The 12575-nt window shown below is 43.0% G+C and overlaps 1 protein-coding gene across 6 annotated transcripts in view; it reads left to right on the plus strand.

The window, feature by feature from the left end:
* tfg (trafficking from ER to golgi regulator) overlaps positions 1-12575 on the plus strand; it is a 146324-nt gene that overhangs the window by 94263 nt on the left and 39486 nt on the right. For 3 of the 6 annotated variants that reach the window (XM_038801789.1, XM_038801792.1, XM_038801794.1), the window contains one exon: positions 8864-8872. The exons of the other annotated variants lie outside the window; for them this stretch is intronic. In XM_038801789.1, the coding sequence (XP_038657717.1) occupies positions 8864-8872 (9 nt within the window). The remainder of the gene's footprint in view (positions 1-8863; positions 8873-12575) is intronic. 6 annotated transcript variants of the gene reach the window in all.

A 12575-nucleotide genomic window follows, 5' to 3' on the forward strand; every position in this document is an offset into this window, starting at 1 on the left:
TTGTATTTATAACTGCTTTCTGATCTGAAACTTGTACTTTTGCCCATGGCCGAGAGAGCAATAGTTTGGAATTACTCTCCAACACTGGAGGTCTTGTGGGATGTTCCCCTGACTCTTGTAAGGCAGAAAATGGCGCACATCGATGGTGTAAAACCGAGAAATAAATTTATTGGTGGGCTAATGCGTAGAAGCAACTCAACAAAGCAAGATACTAAATGCAAAATATGGAAACAAAAGAAAATAATTTGTCTGCAAGATCGGATTGGATTGGATTTGTTTATTGTCATGTGTATCAAGGTGCAGTGAAAAGTATTTTTCTGTGTGCAGCTCAAACAGATCACTTAGTACAAGAAAAGAAAATACGTAAAAGGGCAACACAAGGTACACAATGTAAATACATAGACACCGACATTGGGTGAAGCATATAGCAGTGTAGTATTATTCAGATCAGTCCATAAGCGGGTTGTTTAGGAGTCTGGTAACAGTGGGGAAGAAGCTGTTTTTGAATCTGTGCGTACTCTCAGACTTTTGTATCTCCTGCCCGATGGAGGAAGTTGGAAAGGTGAGTAAGCTGGGTGGGAGGGGTCTTTGATTCTGCTGTCCGTTTTCCCAAGGTAGCAGAGAATGTAGATAGAGTCAATGGGAGGCGGGTTTGTGTGATGGACTAGGCGGTGTTCACGACTCTCTGTAGTTTCTTGCAGTCTTGGGCCGAGCAGTTGCCATACCAGGCTGGGATGCAGCCAGATAAGAGTTAAAATACCACAAGCACCGAATGTGGCGACTAGGGGCTTTTCACAGTAACTTCATTTGAAGCCTACTTGTGACAATAAGCAGTTTTCATTTCATTTCATTTCACCTCTGGAATGTATTGCTTGCACAGATTGATTAGCGGGAGTATTGTAGAATTAGTGTTTTGTACACTTTCATGATTGGTGTATATTTCCATTCCACTGAGTTTAGATCTCTATATAGAAGTCAGCCCATGTGGAAGTGAAAGGATGTTGTGAAAATAGGCATTTCCTCATGTATACCTGAAGCCATATCTGGGAAATAGTACATTATGCCCAATTTTTATGGCTTGATGTTAGAATTGACAGAAGGAGAAAGGTGCATTTTAATTAAGGGTGGTTAAATGTGCTAAGCAGGAGATGCCCCTGTCATGACTCAGAACTCACTCTTTGTAATCTACCAATGTTTGTGCTGGCTAAAACTCTATTTTGCTAATTGGAAAAAAGCACAATCTATTTTTCTGAACACACCACATTTACTTTACGTAGTAATAACAGTTGCTAACAAAATACTAAAGTCAGTACAAGTTTATTTCACAGCAAGTGCTACAAACTATAACTATACACTCTGTTGAATGGGCAGATGTCTTGTAAAATAGCATGTGCCAGCATCACACCTTATTGAAAAGTGATTTCCAGACTGAAAAGCTCCATTTTATACTGAGCCAGCCTTGGTGAGTGTAACATTTGGCTTTTTAATCGATTTTTATTGACTTCACATCAGTTTTCTAGGTGCTGTACATGGAAGTTCATGGGTCTTTTGATATAAGAAATTAATTTTACTGAGAAATTAATAACTACATCTCTCTAATTTGGATCCAATTCAGACACGTGGGCTGGTTTTGTTTTCTGCCTCAGTTACATCATTTGCTAAATAAAATGAGTGCGGGAAGTCTGAATCCAATAAATGTTTACAATATGGAACTGCCGGGAACTTAGCATTGAGTTTGAAGCCCGCCCACAGAGATTAGAATTTGCACTTCATCTCGATTCCCGTTGGAAATGCCACTAAGTTGCAAAACAGGGCATTCTGCTGATGCTATGATGAAGGCATCTTGTTAGGGAGATTTTGCAACATAAGAGTTGCTCAGTATTAGAATTGGGAGTGCTTGATGGTAATGTGTGATATAGATCACTCAGCATAAAAGTTGCTACGTCAACATGTACGTTTACATGCCTATTGTAGTTTGGAGCTATGGATAAAACAATGGTCAAGGCTCCAACTTTCTTTCCACCCCATGGCTGACCAGGGATCTCTCACACATACTGCCTGCCATTGGTATGTATTGGATTTGCAGGTTAATAATTAACCTGTTTGGCAATGTTATGAATGCACCTTCCTTGGCCATCAAGTTCTGGGGTGGGTCTCTCTAACCCAGATCTTGCTACCTACTCCATCACAAGACCTCTAATTGATGGTGATAGTGGATGTTAAAAGATAAACAGTTCCCCACATATCTTCCTCTTGAGAACTGAATACCCATACAAAAAAAGAGCAACTATCTGGAATCGCTTTGTGTGACTGAATTTGTGGCTCTGTGTATATTTGATTCCCTGTTCACCTGATTTCCCATTTCATCTTTTCCAGGTATTCTAAATTAACTTCAACTGTGATAAGTTAGTGATGTTGTAGTAGTTGATGCACAAGATTTGCCTTTCGACAAATAAGTGGTGCATCTCGGTGGAAAAGCAAACAGTTGAGCCACAAGTTTATGCTTTAATTTCTGAAACCATCTGAAAGGTAGTAAAGGATTCGGTTTATGTTATGCCTCCAGTGATTCACAAGAGACGGCAGGAAAAGTTAAGTCTGTGGCTAGCCATGCTTATATTGATAATATAGAGAAAATAACCTTGCTTTGAGTCTTGATTAGTGGTCGGCAAGTTTGGGTTCCATAAACAGAAGATCTGAAGTTTTTAAAAAAAATGATTTAACATTTTCAATTTTATACATAACAATAGAGAGTAACAAACAACCCAAAACCATCTCTCCCACCATCCCCGACAGAAATATCCCCCCTTCCAAACTGCTTCCTCCTCCTCTCTCCCTTCCTTAGCAACCAACTAATGACCAGCCCTTTAAAGTACAGAATAAACGGCTGCCATCTCTGGTAGAACCCCTCAATTACCTCACTCATGTTGTACTTGATATTCTCGAGGTATAAAAACTCCATAAGATCCCCAAGCCCTACTGAGGGACTGGGCGGAGAAGCTGACCTCCATCCCAGCAACACCTGCCTTCAAGCAATCAGCAAGGCGAAGGGCAGAGGGTCAGCCCCCACCCCTGTCCCCATTTGCAGCTCCGGGTGGTCTGCCACCTGAAATATGGCCCCCAAGGGACAGGGATACAGTTCAATCTACAGAATTGCTGACACACTACGAAAGAAGGAGACCAGAACCTCACACGCTTAGGACACGACCAGAGCATGTGCACATGGTTAGCCGGACCCCGCCCACAATGCGCACACTTGTCCTCCACTCCTGCAAGCATCCTACTTACCCTAGGCCAAGACAAATGAGCCATATGCACCACCTTCAACTGGTATTAACCCTAATCTCGCTCACAAAGACGTAGCATTCACCCTTCCCAGAGCCTCGCATCACACCTCCAACTCCAACCCCAACTCCTCCTCCCACTTTACCTGAACCCCCTCCACAGCTACTGTGTCCTCCGCCATATCCTTCTATAAGTCCCCGTGAGACTCTCCTCCTCCATCCCCGCAAGAGACAAAACCTGCTCCATCAACGAAGATGGCAGCACCACAGTAAATGTTTGAAAGACCTTGTTTGCGAAATTACGAACCTGTACATACCTAAATGTATCCAACTGCGAAAGCCCAAATTTATCCAACAACTCTTCCAAGCTCGCAAATTGCCCTTCCGAAAACAAATTCCTTCCACCCCTTCTCCTCCCAGCTCCTAAACCTGACGTCAAACATCTGGAAGTGCTGCCGAAATCGTCTCCATATCTTCAATGTGGAGACCACCACCACAGATTCGCTGAATATTTCCCTCGAAAAAAACAGAAGCGAGGCAGTCACTAATGCCCTCAACCCTGATCCCATACTCGTACAATGCACCAAAACGGACGTCACTCTTGTAAAATGCTAACTTTGCCCTGCTAAAGGCCACATGCCTCCTTGTTAATTCTGCCACATTATCCTGAAATATCCTGCCTTCCAACCGGAGTTCCCAATTCTCCTTGGCCGACTTCAGGACCCAGTCCTTCATCCGATAGGCTTATTCGCCCATGGTTGGTTTCGCCCAGAGTAGCCAGTGGGCCCTGTCCAGCTTGATGGGGACCTTGTCCTCCTCCCCAACAACTTGGTAAACATCGCTGCAAACTACTCAGTCGCCTTCGACCCTCTACCGCCTCAGGCAATCCCACAATCCTAAGGTTCTGCCTCCTTGACTTATTCTCCAGGTCATGGAATCATAGAATTTTCAATGCAGAAGGAGGCCATTCGGCCCATTGAGTTTGCACCGGCCCTTCGAAAGATAACCCTACTTAAGCCCACACCTCCACCCTATTCCAGTAACCCCACCTCACCTTTTTGGACACTAAAGGCAATTTAGTCCTCTATCTTAATCCTCAGGCTCTTGTTCCTGTCCTTCACCCTCTGCATCCAGTGAGGCGAATTGTTCACTGTGTCGTGCTAGTGTCTCCACCACCCCCTTCAGCACATCACCATGCTCCCACACTATCTCCGAGGTCTTTCCAAATGCCGCCTTTATCGTGACCTATGTGTCTTCCACCAATTTTTTGAGGGTCTCCAGTGTCTCCCTCCCTTGCCTTTCAAAATACTTGCCGAATTGCCTTTTAAATTCAACCGCCAATACCACCATCAACTTATCCACTGTAAAGGGTGTGGCCCCACCCGGCAAGCTTGCCTCCGCCATCTTTGATTCCACTGGACTTCACAACTTGCTGAGCTCCTCGGGTTAGCTACCGTTCACACCTTCCTACTTACGTATTTGACATCTTGTTACATATGGCTTTCGAATGGGATGGGTCTGTGCACCAATTACACACTCCCCCCCCCCCCCCCCCCCCCCCCCCCCCCCCCTCCCCGGAACCGGGTGAAAAGGGCCAAAAACCAAGGACTCTAGTGGAAGCTACCTTATGTATGACCTCCTTCTACATGTTGCAACCAGAGGGCACAAGCTGAAGTTGCATTATTTCACTCACACGGCTTGTAAAGTGAAGTTGCATATTTCACTCATGACTTGAAAAGTGGATGTGTAGCGTTTAGAAAATTAAGAATGAAAGAGCTGGCTCTTTGGATTCTTGCCAATAAACAAGGGGAAATTGTTTCCAGGAAATTAAGCTGTTTGCTAAGGGAAATTTATTTTACTCCCCTTCTTTATCGTGAGATGTGAACCATCTTGATTAGATGGATTTGCTGTTCTAATCAATTTGCTCTTTCTAACACTCCCCATGGCAGGTTTTCTCATGGAGGAGGTTTGTGAGATCTTAATTTCTGTTGAACTCCATGGCCATTTGTGTTGTTCACCAGCCATGCCGTGGAGGTTGATTTTGCCGCAATCTTCCTGACCAGCTGGCAGGAAGGGTCAGAAAATCCGGCAGTTTTATTTGGTTTGCTTTCTTTGATTTTTAAACTGTTTATATAGATCAATTCAACTTTTAAAAACATTTGCTCAGATTTGCCGATGTGTACTGGTATTTTTATTTTTGTAGCTTAAAAGTCTTGAGCATAGAACAAATGTTCTGTATGTGTCACACGGTTTCTTTACTGCCATCAACCTGGTTAAGGTTTCAAGCCCCTGCCAGACACACATGGCAGACTGATGCATAGATCGTGGCATTGCTGATGTTGTCACCTCTAGGATGAGATAATAATCTGGGACTTTGTCTACCCTTGCAGGTAAAAGATCTCTATCAACCATTAAAAAGGTTGCTGGATAATTCTTTTGATGTGTTAACCAACATTTATCCCTGAACTAACATCACACATAAATTGATTGAGACATGCTGAGAACATGAAAGGTGCTAAGGAAATATAAATTCATTCTTTAATTCACCATCGCACTTTGTTCATAACACCCAAAATGTTGTAAAATAATATTTTCTCAACTCGCTCGGAGTCACGAGCGATGTAAACTAACATTATAAAATGGGAACAATTGTTCTTGGGGAAATGCACAACAGTAATGTGGGGACTGTTTAAGGAGCACTTGCTGCGAGTGCTGGATAGTTTTAGTCCCATTGAGACGAGGAAGGAATGGTAAGGTGAAGGAGCCTTGGATGACAAGAGAAGTGGAGCTTCTAGTCAAGAGGAAGAAGGAAGCTTACGTAAGGTTGAGGAAGCAAGGATCTGACTCTAGAGGGTTAGAAGGTAGCCAGGAAGGAACTCAAAAATGGACTGAGGAGAGCTAGAACGGGGCATGAAAAAGCCCTGGCGGGAAGGATTAGGGAAAATCCCAAAGAGTTCTACACTTGTGTGAGAAATAAGAGGATGATCAGAGTGAGAGTAGGGCCGATCAGGGATAGTGGAGGGAACTTGTGCCTAGAGTCTGAGGAGGTGGGGGAGGCCCTAAATGAATATTTTGCTTCAGTATTCACTAGAGAGACGGACCGTGTTGCTCATGAGAACAGTTCCCTTCACTATCTGGAATTCCACCTATCTTAAGTGTCATTTGCAAACTTGCTAATCAGACCATTTATGTTTTCCTCCAGATCATTTATATATATATATTATATATATATATTTATTACAAATAACAGTGGGCCCAGCACTGATCCCTGTGAAACACCACTAGTTACAGATCTCCATTCTGAAAAACTCCCTTCCACTTCCACTCCTTTATCCATCTAGCAAGCACATCCCGAATCCCATGCAATTTACCTTTTGTACCAGTCTGCCATGAGGACAACATCTGGATGAAAAATTAAAACCAAATCCTGAGGAAAAATTAGGGAGATATTGCGGTCCGAAATTGTTTAGCTTTTGTTTTGGGTCTGTAGAGTACATAATTGAAAGATGAGGTACTGTTCTTTGACCTTCATTGAAACACTGCAGGAGGCTGAGGACAAGGATGTTGGTGGAAGAGCAAATGGCAGAATTCTAATGACAGGTGACCAGGAGGTCCAGATCATGCCTATCGATTAAACAGAGGTGATGCCCAATATAAATTTGGCCTCCTCACATTGTAGAGCAGGCCATATTGTGAGCAGTGAACATTGCATTCTAAATGTAAAGAAATGCACAAATAGCTGTTTCAACATTGGGACCTTGGAGGTGAGAAGACAGGAAGCAAAAGAGCAGATGTTGCAGCCATTTCCCCTTACATGGGAAGGGGAAAATCTGTTCAGGATGATTGAAGACCAAGGTGACATGGAGGGAATTGCCTCTTCAGAATGCTGAAAAGGGAGGGGAAGATGTGTTTGGTGGTGGCATCACAATGGAGTTGGTGTAAAGTGGAGGGTGACCCATTGAATATGGAGATTGGAGGTATGGAAGGGGAATTCTATCAGAGTTCTCGCAGAGGAGAATGCAGAAAAGGGAACAGACATGATTACGAGCCCTGTCAACTATGTTGTGGGGGGGGGGGGGGGGGGGGGGGGTGGTGAGTGCGGAGTTCTCAGTTGAGAATAAAGGAAGATACAACAGCAGCACTCTCATAGAAGATGCCATCGTCAGAACAGATGTGTCTAAAAGTTTGGGAGAATGGAATGGAGCTTTGCAGGAAGCAGGGTGTAAGAAAGTGTAGTTGGGGTAGTTGTGGAAGTTAGAGGTACAGTAAATATTTATTGATAGCTTAGCTGCTGAAATGGAGGCAGAAAAGTGGAGGAAGGGAAAGGTTGATGGTGGATTATGTGAAGTGAGAGAACGGTAGAAATAGTAAAGTTAATGAAACTTCCCAGTTTTGGGCAGGAGCAACAAAAGACACTGATACAGTCATCAATGTGCTGGAAGAAGAAGTGATGGCTGGTGTATGACTAGGACTGGAACAAGTAATTTACCACATAGCCCACAAAATGACAGGTATAGCTGAGACCACAGCATCCTTTATTTGGAGAAAATGAGTGCAGTTAGAGGAGAAATTGTTCAAGTTGAGAGCAAGTTCAACCAGAAAGAGGAAGGTGGTGGATGTAGATTGGTTGGACCTCCGCTGAAGGAAGAAGCGAGAGCCCACAGAACATCCTGATGGTGGATTGAGTGTGGAAAGATTTGAAGTCTCTTCACCATTGATTCGTGGCCCAACAAGTCTGAAATGTAGAAACATTATTGCTGCTTGAAACTTTGTCAGAAATTCAAATAGGAATATAATGTTGGATAGTTTAGATGGGTCTCAATTGGAGAAAAAAGAATCTGGATGGAAGCATTTTCCATTGAAGCACATGTTTGAATTGGAGCTTGCATATTTCTCACTACAGCAAGTAAAACTCTCCGAGCAGAGAGATGGAGATGTGCTGATGGATTCGGAGTTTTGTCTATCTTGTGCTTCTTTGCTAATTTGCTGGTGTCAAAGTAATTTTGGTGGAGCTCCAGTTAATGTTTACAGTGGCGCTGAGTAACCTTCCTTGGACGAGGGTTGAAGTAGAGGAAAGTGACTGCAGCATCTACCTCTGCAAAGCATGGCTGATGGCAGTCAATTCTTTTTTTAAATCTTGCCTATTGTAATTCTGTTCGACAATGAATTGTGCTAGTCGTCAGTTTTAAAAATCACATTTCAGGATATTGGCAGTTGTAAAGATTTAAATAACACCACCTGACTCCCTACAGCAGCATTCTCTTTATTTATGTCTCATTACAGTATTCCTGTCAATATTTGGGTTGTATGCCTGATGCCAGTTGTGACAGGGAATAACTACCTTTCCCAGACCACCCAAAATCAAATGAAAAGGGGAGAAATGTCTGCTGAAACATCTCTCTAGTGATGACTCAATTGCATGTTTTCACTTCAATGAATCAAGATTCTTGTTGTCCTTTAATCGATAAGCAATCTTTTGTATACATAGAGGTCTGTGATTGGTCATCTTTGGAAATCTGTAAGTCTACTAAAACAAATTCTTTGTTTTTAAATCCTCCTTTCTGAACATTCGTCCTGCACAGCTAAACAAGGTTAGTAACCCAGAATACCTTGATTCCTTCAATTGCAAGTAACTGGAATTCCATGCACCTGTTTAAAAGAACAAATGCATGTTTGAATATCAACAAGAAAGATCAACTTTTATTTCTGCAGCATCTGTAACATAAAATATCCAAGGTACTTTAGAGGAACATACAAAGCAAAATTTGACGCCAAGTCACTTAAGGAGATATTGCAACAGATGTCCAAAATCTTGGTCAAAGAATGTTTTTTAGGAGCTTCTTAAAGAGGAGGAGAGAGGTTTAGGGAGGGAATTCTAGAGCTGAGGGCCTGGGAAGCAAGCGGTACAGATATTAGTGGTAGAGCAATCAAAATTGAGGATGCTTACAAGATCAGAATTAGAAGAGCACTGACATCTGAGTGCATTATGACTGGAGGAGATTGCTGCAAAAGGAAGGGATTTGGCCATGGAAGGGTTTGAAAATAAGGATTAAAATGTTAAACCAAGGCATTGCTTAATCGGAAACCAATGCAGGGAAGTGAGCTTGGGGACGATGGGTGAACAGGACTTGATGCAAGAAAGGGTATGGGCAGCAGACTTTTGGATGACCTCAACTTTAGGGAATGTGAGAGGTAAACCTGGGATGCCTTGGGAGTGTCAAGTGTATTTAGGACAAAAGCATGGATCAGAGTTTCAACAGCGGATGGCACAGATGAGGAAGCTCAACTTGGGGTCAGATGTGACAGTAGCATTGCATCTAGTGTGGTTCGACCCCATTGCCAAAAAGAGCGATAGGGTTGGTGACTAGGAAAAGGAATCTGGAGCAAGGACAAAAGGCTTTGGTTTTCCCAACGTTTGATTGAAGGAAATTGCAGTTCACTCAGTGCTGGATGTCGGACAAGCAGTCTTGACAATTTAAAGCCACTGGAAAAGATAGAAAGAAAGGTGGTGGTGAAGTAGACCATACATGTGAAAACTGATTGTGTCTTTGGGTGAGATCACAAGGGGAAGCATGTAAACAAGAAATGGGATGGGGCCGGATAGATTGTGTGACGGACACCAGAGGCAACGGTGCAGGAAGAGAAACCTTTGCAGGTGATTCCCTGACTACAATTAGATAGGTAAGAATGGAACCAGATTGAAAACTTTGGAAGAGGGCAGTGTGGTCAACCATGTAAAAGGCAGCAGATATATCAAGAAGGATGAGAGATCGTTTACCTTTGTGACAGCCACATAGGATCCCAGTTGTAGGAAAATACATCTGAAAATCTACTTTGAATTTTAATTGATATTAACATTTATAAGTTAACAATAATTGCAGACAGCACGCTGGTTCAGTGGTTAGCACTGCTGCCTCACGGCACCGAGGACCCGGGTTCAATCCCGGCCCCAGGTCACTGTCTCTCTGGAGTTTGCACATTCTCCCTGTGTCTGCGTAGGTGTCATCCCCAAACCCAAAAAGTTGTGCAGGGGAGGTGAAATGGCCACGCTAAATAGCGCCTTAATTGGAAAAAAAAATAATTTGGTATTCAATTAAAAAAAACCAAAAAACCTACTGATAACCCTCTACAACCTCGTGTATGGGTCCCAGTGTGTTCAGAGTAGAAAATTGTTTTTTTCGTCTGTCACAAATAACATCCTCCCCAAAGCAAATATACATTTCCTTTCCATTTCTAGCATAATACCGTTTCATAAAATAATAATTTTGTGTGTATGTGTCACATTGAAAATACCACACAAATTCAATCATGTAAGAAAAGTAAACAATCATGCTGGAACATGAATATATTAAGTTTCTCGTAGTTTTTCAAATTTTTGATTTATGTGCTCTCTTTCATTCTGAACTGTGTTAGAGCAGCCTGCCTTCTTTGGCTTTGCACTGTTGCTGATGATCCACATGTGCTGCTCAGCTGTTGAGTGTTGAAGTGGGAGTAGAGTTCAATTCAAGCAAGGCATTGTCGGTTACAGTGGGAGCGTTGTAGGCCATCAATCATTCCGGCAGGAGCTACTGCTGCATGCTTCTTCCTACGATGGTATTTTCTGTGGCAATCTGAAGACTTCGTTTTTTTAAATTTCTGTGCTACAGCATGGAGACTTCAGCACCAAATGCCTCAGTCACGTGCAGACTGTTCCCAGTTGTTGAAGTCAGTCTGGCATGAATTATGTTGCACTTGCATGAATCTTTGTAGTTTAGCTTTGGCTACTCAACACGTCTCCTCGAGTCATCAAACTTTCCATTCAATGCATCTTCTGGTAGGTGACCATCGTCCATTTGATGATTTGGCTTGGCCACGTAGTCAACATCGCTTGAGCATTGCCATTATACTTTCTGAGTTAGAAAGCTGCAATACCTCTGTGTTGGAAACATATTGCTGCCATTGGAGTCTGGTGCTTGGGGCAAAAAATGGATGTTGTGTTGGTCATTGAATCACAACCAATCAGAAACAAAGTTGATAATATTGCCTCCCTTTATAACAATATTGCAAATATGAATTTGTTCATTGAGGGAAAAACAAAAAATGCTGAAAAAATTCAGTAGGCCTAGCAGTGTTTGTTTATTGAGGTTGTTTTCTGACTTATTAAAAATCTGAACCTAAAATATACAACCATAGAATTGTGTATGAGAGAGAATGTCCAGGAACTTCTTTGTGGAAGTAAATTCTGTAAATATGCGTCACAACTAATGAATACATTTTTTATTATTTATTTTTACAAGATGTGGGCTTCCCTGGCTAGGCCAGCATTTGTTACCCATATCTAATTGCCCCGAGAAGATGGTAATGAGCTACCTTCTTGGACTGCTGCAGGTCATGTAGTATAGGTACATCCATGGTGCTGTTAGGGAGGGAGTTCTAGAATTTTGACCCAGTGACAGGAAAGGAACGATTATATATTTCCAAGTCAGGATGGCGAGTGACTTGGAGCAGAACATCCAGGTGGTGATGTTCCCAGGTATCTGCTGCCCTTGTCGTTCTAGGTGGTATTGGTCGTGGATTTGAAAGGTGCTCCCTAAGGAGTCTTGGTGAGTTTCTGCCAGTGCATCTTCTCGATGATGTGCACTGCTGCTACTATGCGTCCGTGAAGGAGGGAGTGAATGGCATTCCCAATCAGGCAGGCTTGTATGTCCTGGATGGTGTCGAGCTTCTTGAGTGTTGTTGGAGCTGCACTCATCCAGGCAAATGGAGACTATTCCATCACACTCTTGACTTGTGCCTTGCAGGTGGTGGGCAGACTTTGAGGAGTAAAGAGGTGAGTTGTTCACCACAGGATTCTTAGCCTCTGACCTGCTCTTATAGTAATATTATTTATATGGCTAGTCCAGATCAGTTTCTGGTCAATGGTAACCCCCCAGGATGTTGATAGTGGGAACTTCAGTTATGGTAATTTCAAGGGCTAATGGTTAGATTCTCTCTTGTTGGAGATGGTCATTGCTTAGCACTTATATGGCGCGCATGTTGCTTGCCACTTGTCGGCCCAAGCCTAGATATTGTCCAGGTCTTGCTGCATTTGCATGTGGACTGCCTCAGTGTCTGCGGAGTCGTGAATGGTGCTGAACATTGTGCAATCATCACCGAACATCCCCACATCTAACCTTATATTGGAAGGAAGGTCATTGATGAAGCAGCTGAAGATGGTTGGGCCTAGGACACTACCCTGAGGAACTCCTGCAGTGATATTCCGGGACTAAGATGACTGACCTCCAACAACCGCAGCCGTCTTCCTTTGGTCTAGGT

The sequence above is a fragment of the Scyliorhinus canicula genome, chromosome 7, assembly GCF_902713615.1.
Source record: "Scyliorhinus canicula chromosome 7, sScyCan1.1, whole genome shotgun sequence".
NCBI classification, from domain to species: Eukaryota; Metazoa; Chordata; class Chondrichthyes; order Carcharhiniformes; family Scyliorhinidae; genus Scyliorhinus; species Scyliorhinus canicula.